Source organism: Vulpes vulpes, unplaced genomic scaffold, assembly GCF_048418805.1.
Source record: "Vulpes vulpes isolate BD-2025 unplaced genomic scaffold, VulVul3 u000000899, whole genome shotgun sequence".
Lineage (NCBI taxonomy): Eukaryota > Metazoa > Chordata > Mammalia > Carnivora > Canidae > Vulpes > Vulpes vulpes.
In genome coordinates, this window is record NW_027325780.1 from 4,134,683 (window position 1) to 4,155,338 (window position 20,656).

General features: G+C 40.8%; 1 protein-coding gene across 2 annotated transcripts in view; it reads left to right on the top strand.

Moving 5' to 3' along the window:
* SCARB2 (scavenger receptor class B member 2) overlaps positions 1 to 20,656 on the top strand; it is a 102,950-nt gene that overhangs the window by 55,207 nt on the left and 27,087 nt on the right. For both annotated transcript variants that reach the window (XM_072745432.1, XM_025992966.2), the window contains exons 3-5: positions 10,125 to 10,272; positions 11,351 to 11,539; positions 19,558 to 19,649. In XM_072745432.1, the coding sequence (XP_072601533.1) occupies positions 10,125 to 10,272; positions 11,351 to 11,539; positions 19,558 to 19,649 (429 nt within the window). The remainder of the gene's footprint in view (positions 1 to 10,124; positions 10,273 to 11,350; positions 11,540 to 19,557; positions 19,650 to 20,656) is intronic.

A 20,656-nucleotide genomic window follows, 5' to 3' on the forward strand; every position in this document is an offset into this window, starting at 1 on the left:
TTACAATACCTGGTTAAATATCTCCCATTTGAGTTTCTTAGTTTTGCTGTTTAATTTGTTGTTGTTGTTTTTAAAATATTTTTTCTATTTATTCATGAGAGACAGAGTGGCAGAGACAGGCAGAGGTAGAAGCAGGCTCCTTGCGGGGAGCCTGATGCAGGGCTTGATCCCAGGACCCCCAGATCTTGCCCTGAGCCAAAGTCAGACGCTCAACCACGGAGCCCCCCAGACATCCCTAGATTAATTTCTTTTTTAGGCTCATATTTAGGCTCATACTGCTTTGATAGTAAAGGAAAAGACACGAGGGATAAATATAAGTGCTTTTTTTAAAATTTTGCATTGGTCATTATGAAATAATCAATATACACAATATCATCTGTAGCATTACCTTTAAAAATATAAACTGTATTTTATATTCTTTATATATCTATCCCTGATGTGGGACTCAATCCTGGACCCCGAGATCACGCCCTGAGCCGAAGGCAGAAGCTCAACTGCAGAGCCACCCAAGCGTCCCTGTATTTTATGTTTTTGACCTTCAAGGAAAAAGCCAGTTATTTTACCAGCAAAATGGAGGAATTACAATTCAGGACATGCAAGCCATAGCAAACCATAGGCAAGTCTAGAGATCAAAAGAGAAGAATGTTACTTTATAGAGAAAAGGAGGAAGTTGGGAGGGGCTGCTGGAAAAATGAGAATTCAGGGTAGTGATGGTTTCTTATTGGCTGAATTGTGGTATTTTCTTCCTGGCTGAGTTTGTTACAGGGCAAGGAGAAATTGTTTTGGCTGCGGTCTGCAACTGAAGATGGGTTGGTAAGGTGTAAGAGCTCCCCCTTCTGGCCTCCTGACTTTATTTATTATTATTATTATTTTTTAAAATTTTCTGACTTTATTTTAAATGAGGTTTCCTTTTTGAGTTTCACATTATTATAAAAGTAACATAGATAGCAGTAAAGATAAACTTTAAACTTTAAAATGGAATAAAGTAAAATAAGACAAACTGCTACTATGATTCCACTGTCTCAAAGATAACTAGTTAGTGCTAATATTTTGGTGGGTATCTCCTCAGCCATTTTTCCATGGGCGAGTTTGACTTTTACATGGTTATCATACTATGTGTCTATATATGATATGCATGTACATGTGTGAAATGCATGTACCATATATGTATCTACATGCATACATATGGGTGTATGTTATGCACACATAGTATGTATATTCTGTTCACTTACTAATACATCATAGGTCTTGCCCCATGTAATGTTTTTGTCCTGTAACTGATCTCACGTTCATATATCCAACATGCAGGAAAGCTAGTCACCAGAACATGGTCCTGTAACTGATCTCACGTTCATATATCCAACATGCAGGAAAGCTAGTCACCAGAACATGGAATGTGCAGCAAGGAAAGGGTTTCTGGAGAGGTGTCCAAACGAAGAGACAGGGGAGGGCAGGCCTCAAATCCACCCTCAGAGAGGGTTACAGTTGCATGTATTTAAGGATAAGGGGGCAGAATGTCAGGGGGTATATACACTGAATGGAACATGCTGATTGGATATAGGAAAAAGAGAGGTGTTCTCCTTTCTGAGCATGTGTGCATTCGGGAATCATGTCTCTTTCTGAGCTACATGTTCATTAAATGTCAGCAGAAGCATGATAAGTGGGGTGGGGGGAAGATCTCAGGTGTGTCTCAGGTTGCTTTTGTTCACTCTTGGTCCTTTCTGCCCAACTACAAGAATTCTTCCCCCTTTGTTCCAGTCAGTCTCAGCTACTCTTACTGGTATTGAGCCAACTTGTGCAAAACAAGCTCTTAAATCAATTCGATTAACCAGAGTTTCCTTAAGGTAGAATAGTCAAGCATTTGTTAACTCCACATGTTGGGTTTAGTCTTTATACATTTTAATGTTGATAATATTCAGTAGCTAAAGGGAATGTATTGCAGCACTTTATTTAATCATTACCTTCTTCTTGGTCATGTAGATCAGCTCTCATTTCATTCTTTGATTTCCACACAGAATGATCGTTCTCCCCATGTTTGCCAGCTGATTGCATTTCCACACTTTTAGCTCTTGTCTTTTGTGTGTTGCCAATCTGGGTTCCAGTATGTCTGTGCCACTCTGTAAACTTAATAGCAATAGTGACTCTTCCTTGCATTTGTGACAACTGTTTTTCTTTTGTGTGCCTTTTTAATTTTTAAAACACACGTAGTCAAATCTATTCTTTCATGAAGTTTTCTATCGTTTCTGAGCTTTAAAAGCCCTATTACCTTCAAAAGTTTGATATTCAAGTCTATTTTCCTGTAGTTCTGTTGTTTTACATTTAATTTCTTAGGGACCTAATTGTCTCCTTACAATTTTGCAAAGGTAAGAACTGTATTTAAACTTTCAACTTCCGGGGCACCTGGGTGGCTCAGTCGGTTAAGCATCTGCCTTTAGCTCAGGTCATGGTTTCAGGGTCCTGAGGTCAAGCCCGAGGGGGCTCACTGCTCAGCAGGGAGTCTGCTTCTCCCTCTCCCACTATTGCTCCCCTAGCTTATGCTCTCTTTCTCTCTCTCTCTCTCTCTCACTCTCACTCTCTCTCAAATAAATAAAATCTTTTAAAAAAATAAACTTTCAAATTCTGTCCTATTAACCCTTTGGTCCTTTACTCATCTTAACCAGCTATATACATTTTTTTTTAATATTGAAGAGATGATAAAAAATTTAGAAATGCCATGGTTATTGTCTCATTATAAGAGAATATCTCTTTTTCTAAACCTGGCTCAAACTCTTCTCTAATATTATCTTTTTTTCTCAGAAGAAACAGAAGTGGCTTCAGATAAATTAGGTTTTTTTTTTTTATCTTTTAACTGCATGAAAGTAAAAGAAAAAATGAACTCTCCTTCCCCCCTTTTTCTTATCTTGTACAAAAAGTGGTTACCAGGTACTTGTGAGTTTTAAATGCACATAGCAGTTCTGTGTGACTTGCCTGCACAAGCCACTTGGGTCAGGGTACCAACCTCATGGATGGGGGGGCCATTTCCATCTTTAGGGGTAAAGCTATTTCTTGCACACCCCCAACAAATGCCAGCCATGTTCTCCCCATTGACCAGCCAGCCCCCCCACAGCTTTTTCTCAGTATTCTGCTTTAGGCTCTAGGTTCAGTCTTTCACATAGGTGAAAGGGCAATGATAACAGAAAGTTAAGTACAGATGCTGCTCAGCACTGTTGGGGATGGAAAATATTCTTCTACCCTTCAAGGTTCTCCTAGCTGGTTTAAGAATTAAATTGACATGAGACAAAGATTAACAGGAAAAAAATCAAATTTAATTATATACCCACAAGAAATCCATGTAAGCATGAGATTCTAAAGATCATCAGGGAAAGTGAAAATATGTCATCCTGAACTAAGGAGAAGAGGGAGGGAGTCTGGGACTGCAAAAGGAAGGAAAGTAATTCAGAGGAAGAAGAAAAGGAGTAAATTTTTGGTTGGATGTTTACAAGGCTACTCAGAAACAACAGGATATAGAGGACTTTGATCAAACAGGCCTTGCTAGATTTCTCCCTGTCTACCATGCTGACTTCATATTCTAATGTGAATCTATGGTGATAGCTCTCTTCCTGGAGCAGATTCTCTATCTTAATTCTTTTAGGGAGTTAGGGGAAGATATAAGTTTCTTTCTGAGTGTTTTGGGCCTTGATTGTTTTCAGCACAAAATAATCAGCATGCCCAAGTGGCACATCTGGAAGCAGTTTGTTCTGAACCCCTACAGCACCCTGCCTTTGGTCATCTCTCCCTCCTTTGGGTGTCTGGCTAGTGCCTTGACTCAGCTTCAGAGTGCTTTCCACATGGGAAGTAGTGTTGGAATGGCAGCCCTTCCATGCTGTCCTGTGGAGTTCTTGCCAACAGGAACGAGATCTTTATATCTCTCCATCTCGAGAGCTTTGCATAAGTCTGCTTTTTTTTTTTTTTTCACAAGTCCACTTTTACATGATATTAGTAATTAATGCTTCCTAAACACTTAGTGTGTGCCAGGCAGTATTCTAACTGGAATAAGTTAATATAAGCTTATGTGGATTTAATGCTCACAACAACCCTACAAGGGAGGCATGTTATTATCTCCATTTTACAGATGAGGAAACTGAAGCAGAGAATCAAGGAATAACTTCTAAGTCACAGAACTAGTAACTGAGGAAGCCAGGGTGGAATGCAAAGCCTGGCAGGCAGCTCTCCACCCATGCTCCACCCAATGTGCTCATGACTTCTGACACTAATTCTCAGCAGAGTGCTGGATGTGTGGAGAACCTAACGGCTGAAAGATGAGGATTGTATGACAGTACTGTATGTAGCTAATTTATCCCACATCTCTAAGGAATCAGATATTGCATAGATGTTAATTTTCCAGCTAATTAAGGTTACTCCTTTTGGTTTTCTTATCTCGGGCTATTGTTTGCCTTCTGTGCTGGTGAGATTTTGTTTAATAATTCAGGAGTTTAAAAACTTTTTTTTTTTTAAGTAAGAACTCTGTTTTAACAAAAAATGATTTTATTTTTTTATTTTTTAAATAATTTATTTATTCATGAGAGACAGAGAGAGAGAGAGAAGCAGAGACACAGGCAGAGGGAGAAGCAGGCTCCATGCAGGGAGCCTGATGTGGGACTCCATCCTGGGTCTCCAGGATCATACCCTGGGCTGAAGGTGGCGCTCAACCGCTGAAGGTGGCTCTCAACCGCAGAGCCATCTGGCCTGCCCTCAAAAATGATTTCAAATGAAATATCTCTAAAGTCAATCTTGTGTTTTCCTGCCTGATTAAGTAGTTCATGATGTATAATTCAACCTTTTATTAATGTCTAGGACCATCACTGTGATTTAAAAGAGTAAGTCAGGGGCTTACTTTTACCCACCTGGGTGGCTCAGTTGGTTAAGCATCTGCCTGTGGCTCAGGGGTCCTGTGGATCCCGGGGTCCTGGGATCAAGCCCTGCATTGGGCTCCCTGCTCAGTGGGGAACCTGCTTCTCCCTCTCCCTCTGCAGCTTTCCCCTGCTTGTGCTCTCTCTCTGTCAAATAAACATAAAATCTTTAAAAAAAAAAAAAAAAAAAAAGAAAGAAAGAAAGTCATAATCTGAGCCTATGAGGTCCTGGGGCCTTGAACAGCAGTAACATTTATTAGCACCTTCTAAGTACCAGGCACTTCAAGTACAGTTCCTTAATTAATTGTGTAGGCATAAGATTTGCTTAGCCATTTTTTTTTAAACTCTTGTTTCTATTTCTGGAAGTTTCTTTTTTTTTTTTTTTTTTAAGATTTTATTTATTTATGCATGAGAGAGAGAGAGAGAGAGAGAGAGGGAGAAGCAAGCTCCATGCAGGGAGCCCGACATGGGACTCAATCCTGGGTCTCCAGGATCAGGCCCTGGGCTGAAGGCAGTGCTAAACCGCTGAGCCACCAGGCTGCCCTATTTCTGGAAGTTTCTTTTGTGTTCTTGGATCTGGAGAGCAATAATTGATCACTTCTTGCTCTTAGCCTGCTGTTTACCACAGGACCACCTGCTTCTAGTTGACTGTTGTTGAGCTGTGGGGGAGATTTGGGTAACCAGACTTGTTGGTATTATTATTAAAATCCCTCCCCTTACATGTTGGTGGCCTCCCTGTTGTTGCCAGATAAGATGCTTGGGAGGGGAAACATTTTGGGGTTCCCTCCATCAGTTGCTGTTTGGAGAGGCAGGCCCCTCACCTACCCTCCCCCATGGCCTCTGAAGAGCAGGAGGCCACTTCTGATAGCCAGTGGCACTTGTCTTCCTTTAGTTAGGACACAGGCCATATGTTAGTCATGCCTTAGGGTGATCGGTGGCTGTGGGAAGTCACGTGGCTAGCTGTGAGTGACCTGACACAATCCCTTCAAGCTTGCCGAGGGAATTAAGTACTTCTATGGTTTGGGAGCCCTTGGCTTTGACCTTTTGCAATTTATTGAGAAACCAAGTCAAGTCACAGGACTTAAAGTGATTGGAAACTCCATGTTCAATTTCCCTTTAAAATGTTTGGTTCTGGGCAGCCCTGGTGGCTCAGTGGTTTAGCGCCACCTTCAGTCCAGGTCGTGATCCTGGAGACCCGGGATCGAGTCCCATGTCTGGCTTCCTGCGTGAAGCCTGCTTCTTTCTCCCTCTGCCTGTGTCTCTGCCTCTCTCTCTCTGTGTCTTGAATGAATGAATAAATAAAATCTTTTTTTTTAAATAAATAAAAATAAAAATAAAATGTTTGGTTCTTACAGGGTAAGCAATAAAGAAAACATTTAAAAAGCCATCTCCAGAGTCAATAAACATAACAGACATTAACGAAACAGGGTCTAGGCCTGGAATCATTCAGGCCTCTGGGCTCGTGATGTGTGGGTTCAATGAAGAAAATGTCAAGAGCCGGGGGATCCCTGGGTTGGCGCAGCGGTTTAGCGCCACCTTTGGCCCAGGGCGCGATCCTGGAGACCTGGGATCGAATCCCACGTCGGCTCCCGGTGCATGGAGCCTGCTTCTCCCTCTGCCTGTGTCTCTGCCTCTCTCTCTCTCTCTCTCTCTCTCACTGTGTGCCTATCATAAATAAATAAAATTAAAAAAAATGTCAAGAACCTTAGCAAGTTTCATCAGTTTTCATCATTAGAACACTTGACAAGAGTTCATGCTTCTCCCTCTCCCTCTGCACTTTCCCCTGCTTGTGCTCTCTCTCTGTCAAATAAACATAAAATCTTTAAAAAAAAAAAAGAAAAAAAAAAAAGAAAGTCATAATCTGAGCCTATGAGGTCCCCACCTAGGTGGGGTCCCAGCTCCTGGCTTGGCTTTCTTTGAGTACAAATTGTTTTTCCTCCCTGGGGTCACTTTTTCTATTTCTAGTTCCTCAGTGGTCAGTGAAGCCAACAACAGGTCCTGGGCCACTAAAACAAAGAGCTACACCTGGAGAAGGTTGTCCCCTTCACCTTCACTGTAGGGAAGCTCTGGGAGTAGCCAGTGGGAAGGGGTTTGCCTTGGAAACATCCTCCTCTCCTCCAGCTCTGACAATTCACTTTGCATTAACTGATGTGTAAAGTCAAGGAAAACCTTGGGTGTGGAGTCAGGTGACCAGGATTCCAGACCTGGTTCCGACATGTGCTGGCAAGTCCTAGGCTCCCACTTTATGTGACTCTCCATTTTCTGATTTATCAAAAGGCTGGGTTGTGATTTCTATATAACGGTTTTTGATGGCAAGCAAGACAAACTATCTTTGGCTAATTTAAATAGAAAGGGATTCTAGGGGTGCCTGGGTGGCTCAGGGCGTGATCCCGGGGTCCCTGGATTGAGTCCCACATCCAGCTCCCTGAAGGGAGCCTGCTTCTCCCTCTGCCTGTGTCTCTGCCTCTATCTCTGTGTCTCTCATGAATAAATAAATTAAATCTTTAAAAAAAAATTTTTTTAAAGGACTTTATTTGAAGAATATAAAGTGGGTTACAGACTCCATGGGGCAGGGTGGAGAGCAGCTCTAAAGGTCCAAGTCACAGGTGCGCATGGCTCCTCTCCTCCCATGTGCACCCCTGCCAGAGGAAGCTGTCTTTTTCCTGGGTTTTCCATCTTGAGGCTCTGTGCTCAGAATCAGAGGCCGAGGGAAGGGAACCATCGAGCATGGGTCCCTCACCACTGCCCAGTGCAGGGGAGGAAGGAAAACAGGGCTCTGAGAGGCAGAAAAGTAAATGAATGGGTGTCAGACCACTGGAGTCTGCAGCTCCTGGCTGCAGGCATGTTTGACACTACATATGTCCTCTATTAGGTTTTGTACTCATTCCTCGTAACTGGAAGTGTATGTAATTTTTCTTTCTCTCTCTCCTGTTTAGCCTTTGTTAGAGGCATTCTTGGGTTTCATCCTGCAGATGTTTTTAAAGTACTTATTAAGGAGGCTGTGTGATACAGTAGGAAGAGCACTGACTCCTGTAATGCTCATCTGTGCCCTGTTTCCCCATCTATAAAAGTGAGACAAAAATGCTCCAGGGGATCCCTGGGTGGCTCCAGGGGATCCCTGGGTGGCTCAGCGATTTAGCGCCTGCCTTTGGCCCAGGGCGTGATCCTGGGTCCCAAGATTGAGTCCCGCGTAGGGCTCCTGTCATGGAGCCTGCTTCTCCCTCTGCCTATGTCTCTGCCTCTTTCTCTTTCTCTCTCTGTGTATCTATCATGAATATATAAATTAAAAAATCTTTAAAAAAATGCTTGCTCCATCTGTGCCACACCCTTGCTGTAAGAACTAAATGAAATCATGTGGTTAAACCCTTTGAGGAGCCATGCAGGGTCAGATATTTATTTATTTATTGTGCATAGCTTGGTGCTTAATGATAAAGAGCAAAGACATCTATTTTGATGCATCTATACATTTGCTATTTGCTTATTGATTTTTATCTTAAATTCTAGAAATTGAGGTATACGAGTTTCATAAGCTTGCCTATAGTATACCCGAGGTGTCCAGATAATTCCTTCATCACAATCTGAATGATGTCACTAAGCACATCAAAGACACGGTACGGACAGCCTGCTCTGCAGGTGTTCAAGGGTGTGTGGCTGTGGTCAGGAAATGCTTAGAGGACGTGGTAGGTTTATACCTTTGTCAGGATATTAATCAGCTTGTCCAGTAGAAATACACTGTGAATCACATATGTAATTTACGATTTTTCTAGTACCCACATCAAAAACAAAGCAAAAGAAATAGGTGCAATTAATATGAATAATATATTTTTATTTTACCCGTTATACTTAAAAGCATATAATCATTCCAGAGCATATAATTGTCAATATAAAAAATTAAGGAAATGTTTTACATTCCTTTTTCTGTGCTGTTTTGAAATCTGTGTGTTTTACCCTTACAACACATCTCAGTTCTGATTAGCCACAGTTCAAGGATCTAGGAGACACGTGGCTATCAGGTCAGACGCTCAGCCCTGGATAGAACAGAAAGAAAAGGTGAGGAGCAGAGGGACAGAAGCAGTAGACACTGGATTTAGTGAACATTTACTATGGACCAGGCAGGACCAGGACTAGTGTAAGCTGTTGGATGAACAAACTACCAGATCCTGTTTCTATTTAGAATTTTGGTATTTTGTTCATCATGAATGTTTTTGCATTGATTTTGATTTTTAAAAATGCATTGCAATATGATTTACCTTCATTCCAGAGTGTTCTGGAACTCCTTATATTTTGCATACAAGGTGAGCCACCCCCTTCCCCCCCCCCCCAGGGAGGCCCTGGCCTCAGGCCTTTTCTGTGAACTTCCTAAAACCTCATCTGGAGGCCTGAACCTGAACCAAACTGAACTGTATATCACAAACGGGAGCGAACTCCTCTAATTTACTAAGCTTTGGGCATTTATTTTGTTAAATGTTTCAGCTAAATTCAAGTTAGAAATAAAAAGACTTGGGGCACCTGGGGGGCTCAGTGGTTGAGTGTCTGCCTTCTTTCTGCTCAGGTTGTGATCTCTGGGTCCTGGGATCGAGTCCCACATCGGTCTCCCTGCATGGAGCCTGCCTCTCCCTCTGCCTATGTCTCTGCCACTCTGTGTCTCTCCTGAATAAATAAATAAAAATTTATTTTAAAAAAAGAAAAAGACTTTGGAAAATAAATTGAAATTCAGACTGAATCTATGAACTGAAAAGTCTGAAAATATTTCAGGAGCAAACTGTAACTCAGCAGAGCATTCATTGGCTTTGATTTCCTGGTCAAGGTGACCCTGGACCATCATATATCCACCACCACCCCGCCCACCCCACCCCCCACCCCCATAAAAGAAAAGAATGAAAAAGACAGTGTTTTGTTTTTTTTTTCAAAGATTTTATTTATTTATTCATGAGGCACACACACACACACACACAGAGAGAGAGAGAGAGAGAGAGAGAGGAAAAGACACAGGCAGAGGGAGAAGGGAGCCCAGTGTGGGTCTCCACCCCAAGACCTTAGGATCATGACCTGAGCCCAAGGCAGACGCTTAACCAACATAGTCTCCAGTGTTTAAGGGAGTGGTATCAGCAGGCTCTCTTGATAATGGTTATAGTGGGAATGCTGTATTGGAAATAGCTTCAATGCTAAAAGAGAGGTCAAGTATTGCTTTTTAAAGTGGTGCCTATTTTCAAACAATCCTTTTCTCTCTTTTAGGGAACTTAGAGACAAAGCAGATATTCAGTTTGGAGATAATGGAACAACCATATCAGCTGTTAGCAACAAGGCCTATGTTTTTGAACGAAATCAATCTGTTGGAGACCCTAAAACTGACTTAATTAGAACATTAAATATTCCTGCAGTGGTAAGTAGGCATTTTTAGTATCATTACTATGGATTTCAGAAGAAAGGAAAAAGCTAAGTTAAGGCTGTTACAGTTTTACATTCAGGAGTTATTAAGTTACATTAAAAATATAGATACATTTGTACACTTCCCTTCCTTAGAGTTTATCTGAGACTCTTTTCTGAGATTTTTTAAACAAGATCTTTTCAAATGGTGACATAATACAAGTTTTAGGATCACCCCCCCCCCGCCGAGTTTCTTGTTGTGTGTTTGGGATCAGCTCTTGTGTAAATAAATATATCCGTAGGATTTTTTTTGAGGGGATGCAAGTGGGTAGCTAATAATTTTTTAAAGATTTATTTGCCCCTTGTTTTAGTTCACAAAGTCTAGCAACAAAATTTGCATACCACTTCTTGGTTTGGATTTCGATCTTATTAGATTTTTTATTTTTCAAAATATATACTGACTTTTTCACCCTTAACAAACCGCAGAGGCAGGGTGCTGATTACAGCCTAGCACGATTTCACTGAGCTCAGTTATAATGACAATCCCATCCAAGAAAGATGCAGGAGGCCCAGAAAACTTCCCTATTCACCTACAGCAACCCCCTCTGAGGCTTCTGCTCTAACTCCTGGGTGACAATGACATATGCGCTGCACAGTTATGGTGGACCCAGGACTTAGAAATTACTAGATCCTAGATCTGACCTGCCCTGCTGCCTACCCGTGCAGGGTTTAAAACGAGGGTACAGCCTCTGGCTCGGGTCATGGGGCCAGTGGTGCCACGTTGTGGCTGAAGATGCCAGTGTATCTACAAGAGTTTTTCTCATTGCATTTGCTCCGTGGAGAAAACTCAAGAGCTTGCTGCACTAGCTCAACTCACAATGCTGAACTCACACTTAAACAACATAATACTGAGAATGGGCAATAACTGAAGAGTCTTATTCTTGTACACGCAGCCAGGGAGGATCATTTCTGGCTGATTTTTCAGCTATATAGTTTTCACATTTACTTTTAAGTTTCCAAACCCTTTTTGCCAAAAGGGGCAGTAGTAGAGTGGGGTGGAGACTCTGCCATCTGAATGTGCCTATGCTTCTCAGACTGCCATGGAATGGGCCCATCTTCGCTTCTTCCGGGAGCTCATCGAGGCGCTGTTGAAGGCCTATCAGCAGACGCTCTTTGTGACACACACTGTGGATGAATTGCTCTGGGGCTACAAAGATGAGATCTTGTCCCTCATCAACGTTTTCAAACCAGAGATCTCTCCCTATTTTGGCCTGTATTATGGGGTAAGTTGATTTTTCTTTTTGAAACCTCTTTATTCAGCTGATTGGGGGCGGGGGGAGGGCACTCCAAGCCACATTTCATCTTCACTTTGGATTTCTTCCAGAAGAAGACCAAAATTGCCTGGAATTCTGGATGTCTTGTAGAGTATGTGAAAACTAAGAAAATGTTTTAGTTTTTAGAAAAAAAAAACCTTCTCCCACAATTTCAGTATGCTACCATCACTGACTTTGAATGAGAGCAGCTATGAAAAATACAGTGTGGCTGTGCCATTAAACAGTTGCAGTCTTTCAAAGTATCATAAATTTCAGTGATCAATGCCAACTCTTCACTGATGACTTAGGGGCTGAACTTATGTATCAGCTTGACAGAGACAAATAAACTAAATAGGAACATTAGATCATCCATTAGGGGTAGTAGCTACATGGATAATTTGAAACTCCGTGTCATTCATCCATGATTTCTTATATTTATAAGTGGAACTTGTGTAGTTCATAGACTTTATTCACTTTGGCTCAAAATAAAAAATATCAGCCATCAAGTAATAACTATTCAAAGCATATGTTATTGTTGCTTAAATTTCAAATGAATTGAAGTTAAAAGGAATTTTAAAAATCCACATTCCCTGATATCCCCCACCAAAACAAAATAAAACAAAAACTTTTTAAAAATGGGTAGTGGGGGGCAACCCTGGGGGCTTACTGGTTTGGCGCCGCCTTTGGTCCAGGGCGTGATCCTGGACACCCAGGATCGGGTCCCGCATCGGGCTCCCTGCGTGGAGCCTGCTTCTCCCTCTGCCTCTGTCTCTGCCTCTCTCTCTCTCTCTGTGTCTCTCATGAATAAATGAATAAAATCTTTTAAAAAATAAAAATAAAATATAAAACAGGTAGTGGGACATTGGTAATGACAAACTTAAATGCCAAGAAGAAAGGGTGAGATTAATGGTAGAGTCTGAGTGATGAATTTCCTTAACTTTAAGTTTGTAGTTACTCTCTTGTTCTCACCACTTGAGAATCTCACCCTTATCCTATAATTTCTAATCATGTTCCTCTATGTCTATGGCATATGGTGATAATACTGTCCCTGTGTCTTCGAAAGTGTACAAAAGTTAGACTCCATTCAAACAAAATAGTAAAAAAGTTTTTCATATGATTTATGCAAGAGGTGGGTCCTAGGAATAAGGCTGGGCTTAGCCTGAATCCTTCACTCTGGGGGAGTAGACTTAATAGATGCTCCCTAGAAGATCCCATCTGAAAATATCCCAGCTTCCACAAGACCAGAGGAAGCACTGATTTCTTGTTAAGCTGTGACTAGACCTCCCTTCTTGAAAAAATTTCAAGAGAACTTCCAACAGAGACCACAAAGCTTTTAAAAAAAAATAATTATTATTATTTTAGAGAGGGAGGAGGGGAGGGGCAGAAGGAGAGGTAGAGAGAAATTCCCAAGGAGGCTCCATGGCCAACATGGAGCCCGACTCAGGGCTCGATCTCACAACCCTGAGATCACAATCTGAGCGAAAATCAAGAGTCAGACGCTTAGCTGACTGAGCCACTCAGGCGCCCCAACAAAGTTTTCCTTAAGGCCATTTGGGTCCCAGTGGTTTCCATCCACCTGCCAGGTAGATCCTGTTCCTAAGATCTCAGTATATTTCAGGTTATTTCCATTGTATAGCTTGCTTTTCTGTTTTGTTTTGGTTTTATATCACTGACTTCATCAGACATAAAACTAACATTCTTTTATATCCTTTTAAAATGTAACCCACATTTATGGACTGGTTAGGAAATTGGCATTTTTGCTTTCTCAAGGCAAGGATGTGTTGCTTTATGTATTTATTTATTTCTTCATTTTTCTGTCCTTGCCCTTTGCCACATTTTGTAGACACCACTATATCGCCGTAGGGCCCTAGGACTCGTGAAAAGCCCTGTCCCGTTGCTCGGTTGGATTTGTACCTTGAGTGGATTTCCCACAGCCAGGAATAGAGCATAAGACCTGAAATCAGAGGGCCTGGATTTATGTTCTGATTTTTTCACTTGATTAACTGTGGGACTATTTCTGAACCTTGGTTTCATCATGTGTGACTTGAGGCTTAAAGTATCCATGCTTCCAAAGTTGTTTTGAAAGGCTAAGTGAGAAGTCCATAAAAAGGCTTTGGAAGCTATAAATCGCAGTACACATTTCAGGAGCTGCTATTTTTCCCCGAAGACTGGCCCCAGAGAAGACCCTGAAATCATGCAAATGGTCTTTCCATTTGGGACCCAAATAAACTGTCTGTGGTGTTGTTGGTAAAAAGGCAGTGTCTCTGGTCAGTTTGTCACCTGCTCTGGTCAAATACTGATTATTTAGCCAATAGCATGAAAATTCACGCTTGAGCTGCCATTCATTCAAAGACCAGGATAAGCTGTGAGGGTGCACACCTTCCTCGGCACCCATTTCGCTGCCCCTACCCGAGCCTGACCAAAAAATCCTTCCTTTTTTTTTTTTTTCAAAAAATCCTTCCTTAAACCTGGTGGTGTGGTGCCAGCATCCCACTCGGATGCACCAGGCTTGCATGCCTGTTCTACCTGCTCCACTACAGATGACAAAGAGAGAAATTTTAGTGAATGCCATTGAGCACTTTTCCTTTAAAGACTCTAGTGATAAAACAAACAATGGGGAGGGACAAGGTATGAGAATGAACAGGGTGAGTGAACGTAGAATATCGGCACAGAACTTCTGAGAAGAAGGGACCTGGTTAAATATCAGATGCTCTTATTTTCATATTGCAGAGCCAATCAGCATTGATTTTAGGGCGCCTCTGTTCTCCTTGGCATAAGAGAGTTCAAGCACCTCCCACTGAGTGTGTATTCTTGGATCTATAAAATTATAGTTGTCAGGAAGTGTCTTTGGGAGGTCAGCAAGTCCAGCCTGTCCTTCAGGGGCAGAGGTGGGGATCATCTTACATTACAGTAGTGGTATGACTGTGGGAGTCCTAGCTCAGAGCACCTCTCCATCTCCTGCAGTAGTATGTTCTTTCTATCCAGCGCACATCCCTACCATGGTAACATAAAACCTATTTATTCCTGTTTGTCCTCAAGTAAGAGGTTCAACAAGACAGGGAAGCATTCACACACAGTGTCTGACTCTTGGGCAGAAAACAGTCATGCGGGGAGAACCCTTGTTGAATTACTGTGAAACATTGAAATGTTTACCCACCTGGCTAAGCTCATATCTGAGTTAAGTGGAAGACTTCAGGAAATAGCATCCATTCATTTTTAAAATTGGTGGCTCAGCATTTTGTGTGTGGAGTATTTGAATTTTCCTTTAGTTGTTGTAATGTTCACATTGCTGCTCCTAAAGAGTTATTTCTTGTATCTTAAAGTCATGTAAAGCTTCATGCAGGGAACACATGACCATTATACATGTGGGCCATGTTGATATATTGACATAATTGGGAAGATAATGTTAAGTGACAAAAAAATGGCAAAAAATATGAGAAGAGAATTCACAAAGGGTATGAATTTTTTTAAGGTTTTATTTATTTATTCATGAGAAACACACAGAGAGAGGCAGAGACACAGGCAGAGGGAGAAGCAGGCTCCCTGCAGGGAGCCAGATGTGGGACTCGATCCCAGGACCCCGGGATCATGCCTTGAGCCAAAGGCAGATGCTCAACCACTGAGCCACCCAGCTGCCCCAGGTAGGAATGTTAAGACAAAGAGCTGAATGATATGAAAAAAGCCTCAACCTCAGGGAATGTAGAAATGTAAAAAGAGATAAGAAACCTTTTTCTTTTTTGGTTCATCTCTAATTAGATGAACCAGAGCTTAACAGAAGTCACTTGGGGAATGTAAACTGATTTACTCTACTATTTCCACCACTTAGCAGCTGAGCAATTTGATAATATATATCAAAAGGCTTAAACATGTTGGTGTTCTTTTCTCTAGTCATTTTACTTTTATGGGTCTGTGTAGAAAACAAAAGGACTGACAAGGCTTTAGGCATAAGGATATTCATACAGTATCATTTGTAATACCAAAAAAAAATTAAAAATTAAATACCTAATAATAAGAGAATAATTAATTATTTCTACAGAATGTGATGGAGTCATTAAGCTACACTTATGAAGAACTTTTGGTAACATGGGAAATATGTTAAGTAAAAAATTGTGTATGTATAAATATATATATGCACAATTGTGTATATGCATAAAAATTGTGTGTATATATATTACACGTATATAATATATCTCAGTTCAGAAACAAACGTTGTAGAGAAAAGAGACTGAAAAGAAACAGACCAAAGTACTAATAGTAGTTCCCATTGGCTAGAAGAATGATGAATAATGGGCACTTTTTAAAGAAAAATTTCATTTAATTATTTGAGAAAAAGAACAGGAGTAGTGGGAAGCAGCAGAGGTGGAAGGAAGGAGAAGCAGACTCTCTGCTGAAGCAGGGAGCCTGATGTGGGGTTTGATCCCAGGTTCCTGGGATCATGACCTGAGCCAAGGCAGACACAAATCCGACCGAGCCACACAGGTGCCCCTCAGCACTTTTTTTATACATCATTCTATATTTTCTAATGAGATTTTTACTTTTACAACCAAATGTATAATCAGAAGAAAAACCTATTCTAAAAATAAAGCAGAACACAAGTACTATGCATCAACTTATTACCCCAAAATGCATATGTTAATACCCAAAAACATACCTGTGACAAACTCCCAAAGATAGCTTAAAGCAATGGCAATAGAAGAGTCTGGTTAGGGATCCCTGGGTGGCTCAGTGGTTGAACATCTGCCTTCAGTTCAGGGTGTGATCCCGGGTTCTGGGATCGAGTCCCACATCTGGCTCCCTGCAGGGAGCCTGCTTCTCCCTCTGCCTGTGTCTCTGCCTCTCTGTGTGTGTGTCTCATGAATAAATATATATTTTTTTAAGAACAGCCTTTGGTTATTATTCTTAGCTTATCAACAAAGTGCCTGTCACATAATAAGCATTCACAAGCGTGAAAACAATTATAATAGTAATAGAATGGATGCATCACGGAGGCAGTCATTTGTGTCCACTTTGTTCACTGATACACAGTGCTAGGCACATGGTAGGCATTCAGTAAGTGCTCGCTAATAGACAAATGAGTACCACACCCTGGTAAGCAGATCAGCCTGTGGAGTGTGGGGTTACAGTCCTAGCTCCTACCATCTGCTGGTTGAGTCATCTGGGCAAGTCATTTAGATTTCTCTTTGCTTCAAATTTCTCATCTATAAAATGAGGATAAAATAGTGCTTGTCTATATTAGTTTCCTGTTGCTGCTATAACAAATGGCCGTAAATTAAGGGGCTTAACACAACGTAGATTTACTCTCTTAACAGTTCCAGCTGTCAGTAGTCCTAAAGTCAGGGTGTGGTCAGGGTTGTGTTCCTTCTGGAGGCTCTCGGGAGCTTTAGATTGTCTGCATGTGCCTAAAAGAAGTGTGACTTGGAAAGCATGTACAGGTGAAGAAAGCTTACTTGAAAATGGGACTATAGGGACTATGGGGACACCTGGGTGGCTCAGTTGTTAAGCATCTGCATTTGGCTCGGGTTGTGATCCTGGGGTTTTGGAATCAAGTCCCGCATTGGGCTCCCCATGGGGAGTCTGCTCATGTCTCTGTCTCTCTCTCTGTGTCTCTCATGAGTAAATAAATACAATCTTTAAAAAAAAGAAAAGAAAAGAAAATGGGACTATATTAATATTACTTTCTTCTGGTGCAGCTAATGCATAATAGAATCCTGGCCCCGGACTTAGGCTTTCTTATTTTTTATTACTGAGATAGAATTCACTTTCAATAAATTTCATCATTTTAAAGTGTACCAATCAGCAGTTTTTAGTATATTCACAAGGCGTGCAACCACCACCACTATGTAATTTTAGAACATTTCGTCATCCTCCAAAAAAAACCCCCACATACTCAGTAGTCACTTCCATTTCTCCTCCTTCCAATAATCCACTTTCTGTCTCTATGGGTTTGCCTGTGAATCTATAGAATTTTTTTTAATAGTTAAAACATTTGTGTCTTTTTGGTTTTCTTTTCGCTTTTGTAAAGAACAGTAAGATTATACTTTTTGTTTGAAACAGAACATAAATAATCCCTCCATGCACCTGCCCAATGTCTCTCCTGCCCATTGGGGTGCTAGGACATCTGCTGCTGTGTAGGAGAGTCCAGGCTGGCCCCGGCTGAAAAAGGAGATGAGCCAGCACTCTCTGTGTGGGAGCTTCCTCAGAGCCAGAGAAGAAGGGGGTTTGGGAATGGAGCTTGGCTTTACTAGGCAAAATTTAATATTAAAAAAACCTAGCAGACATGCCCACTTTACCGATAGGGGCCAAGAAGCACCACCTCTGAGTTGGAACAATCTCTGGCAGTTGAACATTCCTATGCAACTTGGATATCTCTGTAGATGGAATCATATAATATATGACCTTCATGTCTGACTTCTTTTATTTAGCATAATGTTTATCAGCCTCATCCATGTTGTAGGAGGTATCAGCACTTTATTCATTCTGTGGCCGAGTGATATTCTATTGTATGGATAGACCATACTTTATCTATTCATCAGTTGATAGATACTTGGGTGGTTCTACTTTTTGGCTATTATGAATAATGCTGCTCTGAACATTTGTGTACAAGTGTTTGTAGGGACATGGGCTATATACCTTGGAATGAAATCCTCTTGGGTATATAGGGAGGAGTGGAATTGAAGGTCATATGGTAATTCTGTGTTTAACATTTTGAGGAACCACCGAACTGTTTTCCTTATCAACTGCAACATCGTCCATCTGTCCCTACCAGCAGCGCATGAAGGCTCGGATTTCTCTACATCCTCACCAATACTTGTTATTTTCCTTTTTTAGGATTTGTTCATTTATTTTAGAGAGAGAGCATGAACAGGAGGGGCAGAGAGACAGGGAGAGAGAATCTCAAGCAGACTCCCTGCTGAGTGTGGAGCCTAAGGCAGGGCTTGATCTCATGACCTTGAGATCACAACATGAGCCAAAACCAAGAGCTGGACCCTTAAGCGACTGCACCACCCAGGCACCCTGTTTTTGTTTTGTTTTGTTTTGTTTTTACTCACCATCCTGGTGGGTGTGAAATAGTATTGTGGTTTTGATTTGCATTTCTCTAATGACTGATGATGTTGAGCATCTTTTCGTGTACTTGTTGGCCATTTGAATATTTTCTTTAGAGAAATGTCTCTTCAAATCCTATGTCCATTATTTAATTGGGCTTCTTTTTAAAACCATAAAGTAATAATATGGCTAATATGGTATTTAGTCAAATAGTCACTGTATTCCTTTGTTCTGGTTCAGTCTTATGTAGCAGTTAGGCCCAACTAGGGTAGTTTCATGAAGATTAAGTTTCTCAGTTACTGTATCAGTTAGGGTTCTCCAGAAAAACAGAATCATTAGGAGATCTATATCTGTAGTATCTACCTAAGGGATTTATATGTATTAAGAAATTGGCTTGTGCAATGGTGGAGGTAGCAAGTGGTTAGTTTGAAATACATAAGACAGTGTGGCAGGCTAGAAACTCAGGATTTCTGTATTGCAGGATGAAGAATTCCCTTTTTGTCCAGCAAACCTCAGATTTTGTTTTTAATAACTAGGGGCACCTGGGTGGCTCAGCTGGTTAAGCATCTGCCTTCGGCTCAGGTTATGATCTCCAGACCCTGGGCTCAGGCCTTGCATTAGGTTCCCTGTTCAGTGGGGAGCCTGTTTCTCTCTCTCCCTCTGCCTCTCCCCCTGCTTGTGCTCTGTCTCCACCCCCCACTCTCAAATGAATAAATTTAAAAAATCTTTAAAACCTTCAGCTGATGGGATGAGTCCACCCATATTACCCGGGGTAATCTCTTTTACTTAAAGTCAATTGACTGTAAATGTTAATCATATCTACAAAATACAGCAACATCTAGACTAGTGTTTGACCAAACAACTGGGCACCATAGCCTAGCCAAGTTGACACATACAATTAACAATCACAGTTTCTTAAAATGATTATATTTACTTATTTTCAGAAAAATGGGACTAATGATGGAGACTATGTTTTTCTAACTGGAGAAGACAATTACCTTAACTTTTCAAAGATTGTGGAGTGGAATGGAAAAACGTAAGTGTAATGTTTTACCAATGTAATTATTTTTTAAATTTTTGTTTGAATTGAGTGTCCAATTATGTATTATTTCAAAAAAAATGTTAACTCATTTTTTGGATGAAAACTATAAATACATAAAATATCTTTATAACCACTATTGTATAAATCAAGATGGGGACAACACACTTTACATATTAAATACTAGTGCTTTGTAGACTGATCAGGGTTAGACATGAATTACAAGCAGTGAAAGTTTCACTTTCCACGTGGTCATTGAATGATGTGTAGCTACGGCACAGATACTTTAACACCACTTGTTTTGTGGGGAGAGGGAAGAGTTTCTCTTTTTAATTTAATTTACTGATTGTGAATTGTTCATGTATTTTTCTTTAAAGATAAAATTAATTTGAGTTCACTATATGGTATTTCAGAAATATTTTTTAACATTTATAACTTATAAACACCTACTTCCAAAAAGTCGCTGGGGCAGTTTACAATAAAGCTACATGTAAAACAAGACACTTTCTTTAAGTCAGAGGCTTTTGATAAAGCCTTGGAGGGAAAAAGGAGGGTAATTCTTGAACCCTTGTTCTTGAATCTTATTTACATCTAAATTTCCCAGAAGTATGGGCAAAAAACTGGTGTGGAATATAGGGGAACCCCCCCTGTACTAACTACCTTTGCAACTTTTCTGTGAATCTCAAACTATTTTTAAGTAAAAGTTTATTTACACTTTAAAAAGCACACATATCCATGTAAATAAATATATATTTGTGCATGTGTACACATACAAACACACATACACACACCAAAATAGATAAGATCCCCAAAAGAAAATGTGACAAGCTGGCAATAGTATTGCTTCTGGAGGGGCACCCTGGATGACCAAGGCACTGGCCACAAGGAAATTTACTTGTAAACAGGATATAGCTGGATTTTTTTTTTTTTAATTTGATGGGATGAGCACTGGGTGTTATACTATACGTTAGCAAATCGAACTCCAATAAAAAATACACATAAAA